Source organism: Chenopodium quinoa, unplaced genomic scaffold (genome assembly GCF_001683475.1).
Source record: "Chenopodium quinoa cultivar QQ74 unplaced genomic scaffold, ASM168347v1, whole genome shotgun sequence".
NCBI lineage: Eukaryota > Viridiplantae > Streptophyta > Magnoliopsida > Caryophyllales > Amaranthaceae > Chenopodium > Chenopodium quinoa.
In genome coordinates this window covers 1100554-1116321 of record NW_018745013.1, presented here as the reverse complement: position 1 = coordinate 1116321, position 15768 = coordinate 1100554, and the positions used below count along the sequence as shown (strand labels likewise).

General features: G+C 44.7%; 1 protein-coding gene and 2 long non-coding RNA genes across 3 annotated transcripts in view; 2 read left to right on the top strand and 1 right to left on the bottom strand.

Annotated features, from left to right (window-relative positions):
* LOC110708202 overlaps positions 1-272 on the top strand; it is a 1453-nt gene extending 1181 nt beyond the window's left edge. Inside the window, exon 2 of the long non-coding RNA XR_002508659.1 lies at positions 1-272. This exon is cut by the window's left edge and continues 45 nt beyond it. This is a non-coding gene — a long non-coding RNA (uncharacterized LOC110708202).
* A 2973-nt stretch (positions 273-3245) lies between these two features.
* Positions 3246-4106, top strand: LOC110708203. The gene is made up of 2 exons (XR_002508660.1): positions 3246-3421; positions 3805-4106. It is a non-coding gene; the product is annotated as an uncharacterized LOC110708203 (long non-coding RNA).
* An 8228-nt stretch (positions 4107-12334) lies between these two features.
* LOC110708187 (cell surface glycoprotein 1-like) lies at positions 12335-14061 on the bottom strand. Its single transcript, XM_021886272.1, has 3 exons — positions 13825-14061; positions 12517-12808; positions 12335-12369 (listed from the first exon to the last, which is right to left on the bottom strand). The coding sequence occupies exons 1-3, from the start codon at positions 14059-14061 to the stop codon at positions 12335-12337; spliced, it is 564 nt and encodes a 187-aa protein (XP_021741964.1).
* Between the last annotated feature and the right edge of the window lie 1707 nt (positions 14062-15768).

The window sequence follows — 15768 nt, the reverse complement described above, 5'->3', positions numbered from 1 at the left end:
CTTTTGTTTCCTTGGTTGCAAGTTCCTTATATAAGTGATTCCATGTGCTTAGACTTCTTGTGAAAGTTCCTGCAATGTTATTTGATAGTTAACCAAGAAAGGAACAAATTGTAAAGTTTCCATCTGTTAAATATAAGGTCTTTAGGAAGTGCTACACATTCAATGTTAAAGTTGGTAAGCACATTTAAGTAGTTAAAGAGAGAAGAACTAAACTAGTGCGGATTATGCATCCTTGATAAGTGAAATCTTCAAAGCTTCCATTTGCTTATGCATATAGTAGAGAAGGTAGGACACTAGGGCAGCTTCCTACTCTGGTTTATTTTCTCTTAAAGTAGAGGCTTTGCACTACATTTCAATAATTAAAAAAACATGACATAATTTCCACAACTTCTAATATCACCATTAGATTATAATACACTATTCAAGATAAAAAAGACAGTTAAATTGCAAATAATTTGCAATATACTATCCCCATGAGCAAATAATTTGCTCATTTTTCAAATGAGCAAGCAATTATTTGCTTATTTTTCAAATGAGCTAATTATTCTTTGCTTTAATGATGACAGTTTCCTCTTTTATTGAATTCTGTTTATGGCCAATATAAGTAGTAGATGGTTATGAGTGACCTTGCACATCAGTCATCCACCTTCCCTTTTCCAACTCAGCTGAAACTTGGACTATAAACTGTATGGTTATGGTATATTGTATGCTTGTAACAGGTGTAACAAGGTAAGTTGTGTGTTGATAGGATGAAAGCATGTTAGTGTGTACTATTAACGCTTATGTACTCAGCAATGTTGATTGTGTGTTGTATGTTTGTTTGGCCTTGTCTTTATCTTGGCCCTACGAAGATCCACTTCTTTCGAATGGCGAGTAGTGGGGACAAAGTAAAGACAAGCTTTTCAGGGGATGAAGCATATTCATGATGAGCATGAGTGAAGAGTGAATCCTGTTTAGTTTCCATAGGAATATGACGTGTTTTATTCGCTTTGATTATTATATATTAGCTTGTGAGACTAACACAAAGGTTTTAATATTGTTTTAGGTTTTGATAAGGGCCTACAATGGTTACAAGTTGTAGGTTGACTTTGTTTGACCTTGGTTTGACTTTACTTTCGTTTGGTTTGACTTTTTAAGTTGACTTGTTTTGAATGATTTTTAAAGCGAGTCTTCCGTTGTGTGTCTTTATTAATTGCCTTAGCCGTTTTCACGATGGCGATAATGTCTTAGATTTTCCTATTTTATTTTTTAAAAAGAGCAAAACAGGCATTTTAAAGGAAAAAAATTTCTAGGGTATTACACAAAGCCCTCACGCAAGCCACCCCACGCCTCCGGCTAGCCATCAGAACCCACCCCTACCCCCGAAAATATCAGATCGAACCGAAACTATATATACAATCTCACATATTGAAGTTAGAAATCTAGAATTCTTTCATTAAAAAGGGAGAAATCATCAACACCAATGACACCGACTCTTCACAAACATCAAAAACTATAACATCACCGCTGCAAAACCTCTCGTAACAGATGAAATAGTAGAAAAGCGCAATAAGTTGGTGCAAATAGCCCAAAAATCAAAAGTTCTTCGATTAATTTGCGATGAAATGGAGAAATCTTCAGCAAAATCCACGGAACACTGCAATTAGGAGAGCAACACAGGAGAATTGGAAGGTAGAACATGTTGATTGGAAAGTATTAGTGATAAAAATTGGATGAAAAAGATTTAAATTAGGATTTGGGTTTATATATTTGGGAAAACAAGAGTGAAGTTTGGGATATATGAGGAGGAAAAGGGGAAGGAAAAAAATTAATATTTTTTTTTCTGTTTTATCTTTGTTTGTTATTTATTAGGTTAATTGTTATTTAATAAAGCTAATTAGTTGCTAGTTATCAAAATATTGTCATGTTAGAGAAACTTACATAAAGTAATGCTATTTGGGAGAATTCGCCAAATAATGCCATTTGGGAGAATTCGCTAAATATTTTGTTAACATTGAGAATGAGAAAAAGTACATAGCTACTATTAAAAGTTTCCCTAATTTGTTTATGTCTGTTTAAACTAAGCAAGGCCTACTCAAAATCTAATTTACATGTGTATCTCTGTACATCATACTCTCTTTATTATTTTTTATCCTTTGTATTTTTACTTTTGTTGTCAACTTTTAAAAACATTTACCGTAAAAACTTACTTTTATAAACATCAAAACCACATCATATGAGATCTTAAAATATATTTTCAATATGTTAATTAATTTAGTATTCATACTCATTTCTTATCAAATATTTTGTTCAAGATGTGTATTAACAAGTATTAAGATAAGGAAAGTAATTTTTATTACTTCCTCTGCTAAATATTAAATGCAACAAAGGAATATTTTATATCTCACAAATAATACCCCTTTGTTGCAATAATATTTAACGGAGGAAGTATTTTTTATTTTTTTCTTTTTTCATTATTTTGTAGTGAGGTTGTATTATTTTTGGCCTTATTTGATTTGATATAAAATGTTTTTATGAAAAATGATTTCCTCAAATTTTCTCATTTCCCTGTATTAGGTTTATGAAGGGATGGAAAACAATTTTCCCAACAAATAAGGGAAGCCACATTAACCAGGCAAACCTCAATTTCTTAACATGAGAAACATCCCATGTTTTTTTGCTGAATCGTAAGTAAAGTGAGTTATATAAAAGTACTATATTTTTTGTTATACTACTTTTTATCTCTTCTTCTTCCTTCATCTTAATCCTTAGATCCAACCCACGACCCACCTCCAACTTCATCCTTTAGTCCCCACCCACAACCTACCTTAATCTTTGTCTAACTTCTTCCTCCACTTCCCACTATCCTCATCCCTCTTTGTCCTTCTTCATCCTCCTCCTCCATCGAAGTTGCTGAAGACTTCTTTTTGTAAAACACCATTTCCACCACCATATAATTAAACGTAAACTGTAGAAATAAAGGGCATCATAAAAAGGGCTGACAAAACGTGACCCAACCCAAAACCCGACCTGAAAATAGCGGGTTAGGGTTGAGTTTTTCGACCCGAAAACTTAAATGGGTCGACATGAACTCGACCTGAAAATTAAATGGGTTAGGTTAAGGTTGAAAATCCTAACCCGAAAATGACCCACATAACCCGAACTCATTTAAGTTTAAAACAAAAAAGAAAAAAAAAACCCAAAGCAAACCTTTAGCCCAACCCAAATCAAAATGACCAAAAACCAAAAACCCTAACCTCCTCTTCCTTTCTCACTTCACTTAGCTGTTTCTCATCCTTTCTCTCTCTTTAATTCCTAAAATCCTCTCTAATCTTTTGCAACCCCTTAATCCCTCTCCAATCTTTGAATTATTTTCATCAATCTACGTTTCCTGCTAAACACTACGCCTTCTTCTCAGCATCTCCTTCATCATCAATCCAAGGTATTTTTTGTTTTATGTATTTGTTTTATGAAAATTATGGTTTGGTCATGCTAAAATACAGTTTTACATGCTAATTATTGTTGTTAATTTATGATGAATTCTAGCTTGATTGTTAATTTGTTGATGTTGATTTCTGTTGTTAAATTTTTGTTTTGTATGTTTTCTTAAGAATTTATCATGCTAATTTGTGTTAATTTTTTTGTTGTATTTATAGGGTTTTACATGTTTTATACAGTTTTATTCTCTAAGAATGTTGTTTTTGTATGAAGTTGTCTACTTGTTTGATAATTAATGATTTGCATGTGTGTGAATATATCATGTACTCCGTATAAATTACTTAAATTTTGGTTTTAATTAATGGTTGTGTTATTTTTTAATGGCAGCAAGTTGCGGCCACTCAAATCCATCTTTGTTTCAGGGAGGAGAAGATTCATTCCACAATGGAGGATGGGCAAAACCAAGAGAATTGAAGATTGTATATAAAATCACTGTAGCTTTTGAAATCCAATTTGTAATTTGTTAAGTAGACTTGGTTTGTAATCTATTAAGTAATTTTTTTAGAAAATTTTATTTGGGATTAAATTGTTATTTTTCTTTAGAATTTTAAAATGCAATTGAATGAACAGAACAAAATTAGGTTGAGTCAATAAAATCAGGTTGGTCGAGTTGACCCAACCCGTATAAATCAACCTTTTCTATACCTAAAAATTTTTTTGGGTCAAATCAGGTCATTCTCGAGTTGACTTGAACCCGAAACTATCAGGTTCAGGTTGAGTTTTTCAACCCGAAAACTTAAATGGATCAGGTTCAGGTTGGGGGTCAACTGACCCGAAAGTAGCTGACCCGAACACGAACCCGATCTATTTGACACCCCTAATCATAAACCCCAAAGAATAAGATGTTATTCTTCCTCCATTATTAAGGCCCCTTGCCATCTCCAATTTTTCTATTGAACCATTAATTTCTCCATTAAAATACTACTATTTGTGCTTGATTCATTAATTTCTTAGACAATATTAATTGTTTAGGGTAAAAATACCCTATGCCACGTGGCCCAGTAGAATCATTACACGTGGCAGCCCACCAGAGGCCCAATAGGATCCAATCGGATGCTGACACGTGGCATCAAAACCCTAATCAGGGAACATGTCTCCCCCACTATAAATAGAGGAATCCTCCTCATTTATTGGGCAACATACACAAAAACCCGAGCAATATTAATTGCGGAATCTCTCTGAATCAGCGAGAAATATCTATTTACCTTCCGCACATTTACCCATCCGTCAATCATACTAACTTGAACGTTGGAGGCGAAACTCCACCAAACCGGAGTTTCGTGGTTTGCAGGTACAGAAGTCAGGCGCGCATACTCCGTACTGTAACTCTCCCGAGGGACTAAAAACACCCGAAACATTTGGCGCTGTCTGTAGGGAGAGTACTAAAGAGATGGCATCTGATGCTGTACCGAATGCAGAGGGCAGCCGGCCTCCGGCTGACACTGAGGTCCATACGGACCATGAGAGTGGCAATGGGGACGACTACGACGTCGAAACCTACATGGCTCCAGACGGGTCATTCTGTTCTAGGCGCACCCGTTCCAAGGAAACAAGGGAACGGGGTCACGACAAAGTTGGTCCCAGAAACCCAAGCGGCAAGCCTGTGGGACAACCCCAGGCGGCGGAGGGTGCTGCCCCCGTCACCAGAGACGAACTCATGAACCTCATGACTAGTATTAAGGAGGAAATCAAGGATATAATCAAGAAGTCAGCTGCTCCAGCAAGGGTCAGTCGGCAAAGAAGCCTTCTCCTTCCGGGAAGAAGCAAATCAAAGACCGGGTGCCTACTCCGCATCCCAAACCCAAGGGGACGGATGGGCCCCTGATCGATCTTTCGAAACTTCGTTTCCACGAACTGGGGCAACGGAAGGCCATCCGGCATACACAGTCGGATGGGTCAAAGAAGACTTTCTCTGACGCCCGGTTGATCATCCGGGAGAAGAGAAGTCAGAGCATGTCTCAGTCGGCCTCAACGTCGACCTACTCAGACAGTTTTCGAAATGCTTTAATGAAGCATTCAGAGACGCAACAGGGGATTGAGTCACGCAGTATATCTGCACGTACTGGCCCTCAAGTGATCCAGCAGCAGGCCCCGTATGTGCCCCAACAGCCATACATCCCGTATGGATCTCCATTCATGCAGTCGGCACCCTTTGGGGGTCAGGCGGCCTACTAGGTCCAGCCTATGGGCTGGCAGCTCCGACTGCTAAACCTTGGGGAACAGCCTTCGGATTTCTCCCGGGAGATAACCGAGGCGGTGCTACCGACCAAGGTTAAGAATGTGTTGGTTGGTGCCTACGACGGTACCACCAACCCAAAAGACCACCTAATGGCATACACCAACCTCATGTACCTACAGGGGTTGGATGACACCGCCTGGTGTAGATGCTTCCTGGCTACATTGAAGGGCATAGCCAAGCGATGGTTTGGCAACTTGCCGGCTGGGTGCATCAATAACTTTAAGACACTTGCATACCTGTTTGCGTCCAACTTTTCCACGAATATCCCTGCTAAAAAGACAAGTCTCGACCTAGGTGCTATCCAGCAGGGTGACAAGGAGAGACTTCGGTCCTATGTCAGGCAGTTCAATCTGATGAGAATTCAGATTCAGGGGCTGTCTAACGAAGTTGCATATACAGACTTCTTCAAGGGTCTGAAGGATGGGTCAGCTTTCAAATTTGAACTGGTCGCAAGAGGGTAGCCACCCTCCAAGAGGCGCTGATGGAGGTGGAGGCCTACATACAGGCAACTGAACTCTGCTCTATCAAGCATCCGTCGGAACCCAAGCGGTCCGACAGGAGGGACAGCCGGCCTAACCAGCCGACCGAAAAAGAAGAAAATAAAAGAAAAGAAGGCTGGGAAGCTGACCGCCCAGGTCAGCCGTCCCAGAAGAAGAAAGGAAGTTGGAACTGTAGGTCCCCAAGTACGAGTTCAACAAAGACTGCTCCTCCATCCTCATGGAGATAAAGGACCGGTTGACAATCGAAAAACCGGCTGTAATGAAAAGCTCTGTGAAGAATAGAGACAAAAGCAAGTATTGCCAGTTCCATGAGGACGTCGGCCATGATACCAATGGTTGCTATAGCCTCAGGCGGCTATTGGACCGTCTGGCTGATGAAGGGGCCCTGGAGTCCTATCAAGTCTAAGGGCAATCCCAAATCATGTGGGGGACAGCTGTCCAAGAAACCGGCTGCTAGCTCTGAAACGGATGAAGAGTATATCTTCACCATTGTAGGCGGCTTCGCAAGCGGAGGTCCTACTATCCGGGGTGCCAAGGATAACATTCGGAAATTATCCAACCCAGAAGATGAAGGCCAGGCGTCGATAGACACCTTCCCTGAGGTCTTTATCTCTGAGAAGGATAGGGGCATGGTCAGGCGGCCCCACGATGACCCCCCGGTCATCGAATGTAAAGTTGTCAATCAACGAGTTGGCCGGATCTTAATCGATACCGGGAGCTCGTCTGACCTAATCAGTTACCAGTGCTTGACAAAACTCAAGTACAAGCCTAGCAGCATGCACAAGGCTCCCCATCCCCTAGTTGGCTTTGGGGGAGGGGTAGTGCATCCGGTGGGAAAGATTGACCTACCCATCCGGCTAGGAGGCAAAGGGGATGGGCGGCACATGGTCGTCAAGTTCTTGGTGGTCGAGGAATTGACCGCCTACAACCTTATTCTGGGCCACCCCACCCTCAACGAGTCCAAGGCTGTCATCATCCCATCTCTTATGATGATCAAGTTTTAGAGGGATGATGGATCAGTTGGTGCCCTAAGCGGGGATTAGAAGACGGCTAGGGAGTGTTACCTCTTAGACGTCAGGCCGACTGTTACCTCAGCCGGTTATCACGAGGAACCTGCTAACCTTGAAGAAATGCCAACCCCCAAGGCAGCCGGAAAAAAAAGCGATAGGCGGACCAATTGGCCCCCGCTAGAAAAACAAAATAGCAATCACTAGCCGGGGAACGGCCGGATGACTCCTGACCCCAGCCGGCTGGTGAGAGCATTGATGTCATCTTGGACGACAGCTGCCCTGACAGAACGATCAAAGTTGGGACGGTTGCTCTTGAAAAGTTGGGGGCAGACTTGCTCCAACTTCTGAAAGAATTCAAAGACATCTTTGCCTTTGAAGTAGAAGAGATGTCAGGCGTCAGCTCGGATCTAGCTGTCCACAAGTTAGCTGTGGATCCCAAAATAAAGTCGGTTAGGCAAAAGAAGAGAGATCATGGTGAGGAAAAGTCTCAGGCGGCAGCCGCCGAAGTAAAAAAGCTTCTGGATGCTGGGTTCATTCGGCAATGCTACTACCCGGATTGGGTAGCAAATGTTGTCCTTGTCAAGAAGCCGAATGGTACCTAGCGGATGTGTGTAGATTACACAGATCTGAACAAGGCATGTCCGAAGGATAGTTACCCCCTTCCAAAGATCGACAACCTGATCGACTATACAGCCGGCCATGCCTTGATGAGTTTTATGGATGCCTACTCAGGCTTCCACCAGATTCCCCTATGGAAGAAGGATCAGGAAAAGACGGCCTTCGTCACTGATCAGGGCTTGTACTGCTACACGGTGATGCCATTTGGGTTGAAAAATGCGCTTGCTACCTTCTAACGAATGATAAACACGGTTTTCATCAATCAAATCGGAAGGAATGTAGAGGCGTACATTGATAACATGATAGTCAAATCCAAGCTACAGGCGGGTCACAAAGCCGACCTCCGAGAAACCTTCACCACCCTCAGGCGACATAAGGTCATGCTTAATCCCAAGAAGTGTGTCTTTGGTGTTGAGTCTGGGAAGTTTCTCGGATTTCTGATTGATCAAAGAGGCATAGAGGCCAATCCGGAAAAGGTACAGGCGGTGATTGACATGCAATCACCTCGCACCGTCAAGGAGTCCTAGAAGCTAACAGGTTGCCTGCCGGCATTAGGAAGATTCCTCAGTCGGTCAGGTGACAAGTGCCTTTATTTCTTCCAAGCAATCAAGAAGAGGTCTAGATTTGAATGGGGGAAAGAAGCTGAGGCGACATTTCAGAGGTTAAAGCAACACTTGCATTCTTTGCCAAGGCTAGTGAGCCCCCTGCCTAAGGAGGTTCTCTACATGTACCTAGCCGTCTCAGATCACTCCCTTAGTGCCGTCCTCCTTGCCGAGAGAGACGGCAAGCAGCTCCCGGTGTATTTCATCAGTCATACACTCAGGAATGCCGAGCTCCGGTACCCAATGATCGAAAAATTTGGGCTGGCTCTTTACAAAGCTATCAAACGGTTGAATCCTTACTTCTTGGCTCACCCAGTAACTGTCTATACTGATCAGCCACTCAAGCGTCCAATGACTACCATAGAGTCATCCGGCAGAATGATCAAGTGGGCTGTTGAAATGCAAAGCCTAAAAATAACTTTTGAACCAAGGCGGGCAGTGAAAGGTCAGGCGTTTACAGACTTCATTATTGAAATGACTAGGCCGGCACAGCCAGAGAATACCGATCAGGTTTGGAAGTTATTCGTAGACGGAAGCTCTACCTCGAGCGACTGTGGTGCAGGCGTAATTTGCAAATCTCCGGAAGGAGATACTTATGAGTATGCACTACGGTTCAAGTTTCAAGCTTCAAACAATGAAGCTGAGTATGAAGTCCTGCTAGCCGGAATACGCATGTGTAAGGCGGCAGGGGCAAGAAAAGTTGACGCATGTTCTGATTCCCAATTGACTGTTAGCCAATTCAATGGTGACTATGAGGCCACCCATCCGGTAATGATCAAATACCTTCAGGCAGTCAAAGATAAGGCGGGGACACTTGACAAATTCCATCTAAGTCAGGTGCCCTGGTCAGAAAATAATCAGGCGGATGCTCTATCCAAATTGGCCTCATCCGCCAATTGTGACGCGCCTAGGTCAGTCTTCTGGGAGGTCATGGAAAAAAGAAGTATTGAGCATGACCCCATTGGAAGATTCGACCGAAGCTCTACCTGGATGGACCCCATCCGGAATTATTTGGTAGACGGAACCTTGCCGGTTGCCTCTTCAGAAGCGGCAGCACTTAAAAAACGAGCTTTGAGCTTTGAAATGTACAAGGGAGAACTCTTCAGAAAGGGTTACCTCCAGCCGTTACTGAAGTGTGTTACCCCAGAAAGGGGAAAGGAGGTGCTAGAGGATCTGCATGCGGGCTTTTGTGCTTCACATATAGGCGGCAGGTCTCTAGCAAAGAGGGTCAGGCGGCAAGGTTACTTTTGGCCTACCCTTGAGGCAAACGCCATGGAATTGGTAAGGAAATGTGACATGTGCCAGAGATTTGGAAGGCTCATACACCGTCCGGCAACAGATCTTACGGCTATCTACAGCCCGGTTCCATTTGCAAAATGGGGCATGGACATCCTAGGTCCCTATACGCCTGCCACAGGCGGCAGAAGATACATTCTGGTGGCTGTAGACTACTTCACCAAATGGGTTGAGACTGAGGCGGTCAAAGGCATCAAGACAAAGGATGTTATCTCCTTCATCTGGAGGAATATCATTACCCGGTTTAGGGTTCCCATGTCTATGGTGTTTGACAACGGTCAACAATTTGAAACGCCTACCCTCAAAAATTGGTTGGGAGATCAGGGGATCTCACATTGTTTTGCATCTGTTGGCCGGTCCCAAGCAAACGGCCAAGTTGAAGCCTTAAACAAGCTCATCTCAAACGGCATAAAAAAGAAGATTGAAAGAGCCGGTGGACTTTGGGCGGATGAGTTACCTCACGTCCTTTGGGCCATCAGAACAACTGAAAAGGGGGCAACCGGTGAAACCCGTTTCTCATGACATACGACACTGAAGCCGTCTTGCCAATTGAGCTTTATGAGCCAACACTCCGAATCATGCTCTATGATGAAGAGGCTAATTAGGAGGCCATGTGTCTTGCATTGGATTCTCTCCCGGAGCGCAAGGGCAATGCCGCCTTGCGTCATGAGATATACCGTCTGAGAATGACGAGGGCGTATAACAGAAGAGTACACAAGCGGCCCCTCAAAGTGGGGGACTTTGTGCTACAAAAAATGGAGTCAACCGGTAGGGCAAATGAACAAGGAAAGCTAACCCCAAATTGGGAAGGCCCCTACCGGATTTTTGAAGAAGTTAGAGACGGCACCTACCGCCTGGAAACACCAGACGGTAGGCAGTTAGCCAGAACCTGGAATGTAGACAACTTGAAAAAGTACTAATTCTAGGGAAATCGTAATTATTTTTTGTAAATAGAGTAAATGAACAAAAGGATACTTTATTTCAATTTTTTGTATATAGTCACATGTGCAATGCATAACCAGGCACCTTTTAAAGTCCCCTATGCAAGGCACAACCGGGCACCTTTTAAAGTCCCATGTGCAATGCACAACCGGGCACCTCTTAAGTACCCTGTGCAATGCACAACCGGGCATGAATTTCCTCAAACGTTAAAATGCTAAGTACCTAACTTAGCCATTTAAAGGCATAAAGCCAGCATATCTTAAGCCGCCTGCTTTAAATTCAAAACAGGCATCCGGCGACGCCCATCTCGGTGAATTCGTTGAAGAGAACATCTCCCTTTCGGGTGGTACATTGTTCTACGCTATTGCACCAAGACAATATAAACGGTGACTTAAATCTTGCTAAGCAACTGGCCCCCGCTTCTACCCCGAATTTCACTAAATCATCTTAAAATTGAAATTGGCTATCGCCCCAAGGCCATACAGCCGATATACTTTGCCTTATATTGCAACCGGTATTGCCCCTAGGTAATACAGCCGGCCATTGACAAAAGCGTCGCAGCTACATTTGTGCCTGGTTATTGCTCAAAAGCAATACAAGCGGTAATCCACATATTTGTATATATCCGGATACCATTCAAAGCGCATGCGTCCAGTTCAGTTCCGCCTGCATGCCACCAATGGCATTGAATTGAGCCCGCGCAGGTGGCAAATTCAACTAACCAATCCTGTTGTACGACGGTCAAGGACCGCCTAATCGTTTGTCTGGATGCTTATGGACGGCTTCCTGCTTAGAGTTGGTAACTATAAGCAAACAACCATCCAGGGGCAAACAGGTCTCACACATCCGGCATATCGCATGATTTGATGCAAGGCAAAGTGCAAAAAAAAAAATTAAGAGAATTGAAAATATGCAAAGCAAACCGACATAGTCGGTAAATATATATATTAAAATATTTTATTCAAATGTTAACCGGACCCCCGTCCGGGAAAAGTGATACAAAAATTCACGGCTCGCAGGCCGGTTAGAAAAAGGAGGAAAGAAAAATAAATCCTACTTTTGTTGCTGCTCCGGCTGCTGGTCTTGACCGGCATTAGGGGCGTCTTGGGTCTGCTGGAGTTGAGTTTCCTCACCTGGCACCCCTCCATCTGTCTGCTCCTCCCCTACGCCGGCCCATTCCTCAAACGGCGCCGGTTACTGAAGCCTGAGAACTTGAACATCAAATACTTCTGTTGCGTATATGTACCTCAAGTCGAAAAAGGCGTAGTCGGTCTCCGGGTGGATCACGGACCACGCCATCTTCATGCGTGCTTCGCAGTCACGCTCGTTCTCGTTGACCAGTCGGGTCTGCTCAGCCGCCTGCTGGTCTAGAGCCTCCTTTTTGGACTTAACCAAATCATTTTTGGCTTTGTCAAGCTCCCCCTCCAGCCGGGTGATCTCCTCCTTCAACCCAGCTTTCTCCTTCTCCGCATCCTTCAGAGCTTGGAGGTCAGTTTTGAGCTGGTCGATCTGGAGCTGTCGGTCAGCAGCCGTCTTGTTGGCGGTATCAGCAGCAGCCATTAGCTGCTGGATGAGTTCCTCCTGTTTCATCTCCCGGGATTTAGTGTGGATTTCAAGCATTAGGGAGTTGTATTGACAGACATCAATAATTCAATTTTGCATGTCCGGCCAGCGAGAAGCGGTATCTGCATCATGAGACATATCGGTTAAGTGTTGGGATTAAACGACTCCTACATTCAGCCAGTTCCCGACCGAGTCTCCCGATTGAGAAGTATGAGATTTGACTCGAACTGGCCTAAGCGGCCAGGGGGGGTCAATAGTGGAGTCCATACCTTGGTCATCAGGCTGAGGGGTGCCACCACCCCCAATCGCATTGGAGCCGGAAGCAATACTCGGCACCCGGCTAGAAGGAGCAGGCTCCCTAGATCTAGTCGGCTCAGAGCTTAGGCCTAGGCTCTGGAGACTTTTTCCTGTGGTTGTGGGCCTCTCAGGAGCCGGTGTTCTGCCAACTGATGATGGTGCAGGGCCGCCTGAGACCCTGCGCCTTTGTGAAGGCGGTTGAGGAAGCTCCCCACCCGGTCTCACCATCTGGCGAATGGAGCGGGGAACGTTCTGGCTTCCCGTCTGTAAAAAACAATCAACAAGTTAGTATCAGTTATTTGCAAGATATACAGACGGCATACGGACAGCCGGTGCTAACCCCACTGGCCCGGGTTGCAAGTTAAGCTCGCTTCTGTTCGAGCTGCTCTTTCCTGATCTCAGCAGCTGACTTAGTCGGCGTCATCTCAGGAGGAGTCATTTCTAGCCCTTTCTTTGCAAAATAGCAAGAAAATGTTAGCATCATTTAAACATCATACAAACGGCATAAATTGCCGGTAAAGCATTAGACCTTTGTCCCAAAAAGTGTTGAGACCGCAGGCGGAGAGGAACGCCTCGCTTTTGAACCAGTCCGGATGAGGGATCCAGAATAGAGGGACAATGATTTGTGTCCCATCATCCAAAGGCTCGGTGGTTTTCTTAAATAGCCCCGGCTCCATTATGGTATCCCAAGCCTCAGCCGGAACCCTTGGTAGGGCGCACTTCTTTCCTAGAAGAGCCGGGTTCTTATTGTAACGGCGCATCCGGTGATTAGCAGCCGTCGAAGGAGAAGAGACATAATAAAACTTGCTCTTCCAAATCGTCCACTTGGAGGGATTCTCCAAGGTCATCATATATTCCGGATGAGTGGTGAGAGTGTACCAAGCATTCCAGCCGCCTGGGGCACAGTTTAAGTAGTGCATATGCGCGAACGCCTCCCAGCTAGGCGTCACGTCCTGCATCTCGCAAGCGGCAATATAACCAATGATGTTCACCCAAGAGTTGGGTGTAAGCTGCCAGACCCCCAAGTCAAAGCCTCTTAAAATGGCTTTTATGCATCTGTGAAGGGGGAACCGGAGGCCAGCTTTGAATGCCGCCTCATAGCAGCCGAAGTAATTGTCGGCATGTTCTAAGTCATCCTCCCAAACGACTGATGAGCTTGCAGGCGGGACACCCAACTCTCAGCCGTCCCCTATCGGACGTTTTTCCAAAAATGCTAGGAGTGTTGCGTTTAACGTCACAACATCCCAGGCGCTCATGTGCGCTTCCATTGGATTGTTTACTGAAGGCCAGTTGTATGCCTCCTCATTCACTTGTGGGTCATCCGGTGTCATGGTGGACTCTGTAGATCCGGCTTCTTGATCGGTTTCATCACTTGAGCTCCCAGATTCCTCCAAAATCTCATCACTAGGCGTGCTTGGAACACCTGGTTGATCAAAGGGAACGTCTTCAACCGGTGTACCGGCTGAATCATCTGATTTGTACTCGGGGTCAACAGCCGTTTTCCTTGTCCGAGCCATTCTGTCCTGCACATGAATAGAGACGGTCGGACTTGCAGAAAAGTAAGGGTGTTCCATGCACCCCCAGACGGCATCCCCAGTCCTAGATTCAGCCGTATCCGGTGACCGGTTGACAACTGCCCTAGGCTGTGCCGTGTGTGCATTGGGAGAGTCCATTGTTCCCTAACCTATACAATCGGTAAACTTAAGAGGTTACAAAAGGGGTAAAGGTGATACCTTGAATTTATGAAGACGGTTAAAGGAGACTTGATTGCTGAGTTCCCAAGATGTGGCTTGAAGATGCCACAGGCGGAGAAGTCCGTTTGAGTTTAAAAAAACCTGAAACACAAAGACGGTCAGGCATTTTGGAAACATTTCAGGCAGAGATACCCCAAGTGGTATCATAATAGCTTGCCCAAAGATACCCCAGGCAGTATCAAGGAAGCTTGTTCAAAGATACCACAAACGGTATCACAAAGTTTTATTCAATGATACCCCATGCGGGATCAATGAAGATCATTCAGAAAAATCCCAGTCGGGACATCTCCGTCTGAGGGTCCATTGAATGGTTATAAAAAACCAAGGATGCCTCAAGCGTTAATTGGTGAGGGTTGCTAAAAGACCCCCCTGACGGCATGAGAGCCGTCTGAGGGTGTTCAAAGAGCAGGTCATGAGCAAGCTATGAAGACCATTGCTCAAACACCCCCCAGGCGGTATAAGCCCGGCTAAGGGTGCGAAGGATCCAAGTCTTGAGGCATAGCTTGCATATACCCCAGACGGACCATAACCGTCTGTGGGTCTGGATTTGAAGGATCTTGTTTGAAGATACCCCAGGCGGCTCCTTGCCGTCTGAGGGTCTATGAAATGAGTTTTTTGATAGGCAATTGTTTGAAGATGGCTCATACGGAATTTTTCCGGTTGAGGGTCTATTGAATGCAAAATATTATTGTCTGAAGATGCCCCAGGCGGCATGTACCCGTCTGTGGGTCTATCATTTGGAGAGCAAGGTTTGAAGATGCCCCAGACGGCATGTAACCGTCTGTAGGTCTTTTGAGTGCAACTCCATGAAGACCAATCTAAAGAAGCACAAGCGATATTTCACCGTCTGTGGGGCTATGGTATGCATTTAGTGGATAGTCCATTGTTCAAGGATACCTCAGACGGTCCACAATCGTCTGAGGGTCTATCTTTGAGGATCATAGTTTGAAGATTCCCCAGACGGTCCACACCGTCTGTGGGTCTACCAAATGCAAAACATAAAAAGGGCTTATGGAGTCCCAGGCGGTGTAAGACCGTCGGTGGTTCTACTCAAGCTAAGAAAGGAAATCAAGTCAGACGGTACCTGGGTGAATTAAGTGAAGAAGTCCTCAACCGGTATCCGTATGCGTTTGAATGAAGCGACTGGTTACACAAATTAGCAGCCGGTGTCAGAGCTCTCAAGAAATTTCTGAAAAAAATTGTAAAGTGAAGAGGAGAGAGGGGGTACGCCTCAATTTATAGGCAAAGTCCAGAAGGTGACCTTCTGCCTTAACTTTTCAAAATTTGAATCTAGGAGAGAGGCGGGAAGCAACTCAATCGTTGCCTCCCTTATGCTTGACACCTATCACATGTGACACGTGGTTACGCCGCGTCACACCTGTGAGGGGCAAATGTTTAGGGTAAAAATACCCTATGCCATGTGGCCAAGTAGAATCATGGCACGTGGCAGCCCACCAGAGGCCCAACAGG

Bases quoted from the DNA above. Each gene is read 5' to 3' on its own strand.
- LOC110708187 (XM_021886272.1), bottom strand. From the start codon at position 14,061: ATGGCTCGGACAAGGAAAACGGCTGTTGACCCCGAGTACAAATCAGAT. The intron at 12,809-13,824 runs GTAAACAATCCA...TGTTTTTTACAG, and splicing joins AGGCATACAACTGGCCTTCA to ACGGGAAGCCAGAACGTTCC. The intron at 12,370-12,516 runs GTATGGACTCCA...CTCATGATGCAG, and splicing joins CCCTCAGCCTGATGACCAAG to ATACCGCTTCTCGCTGGCCG.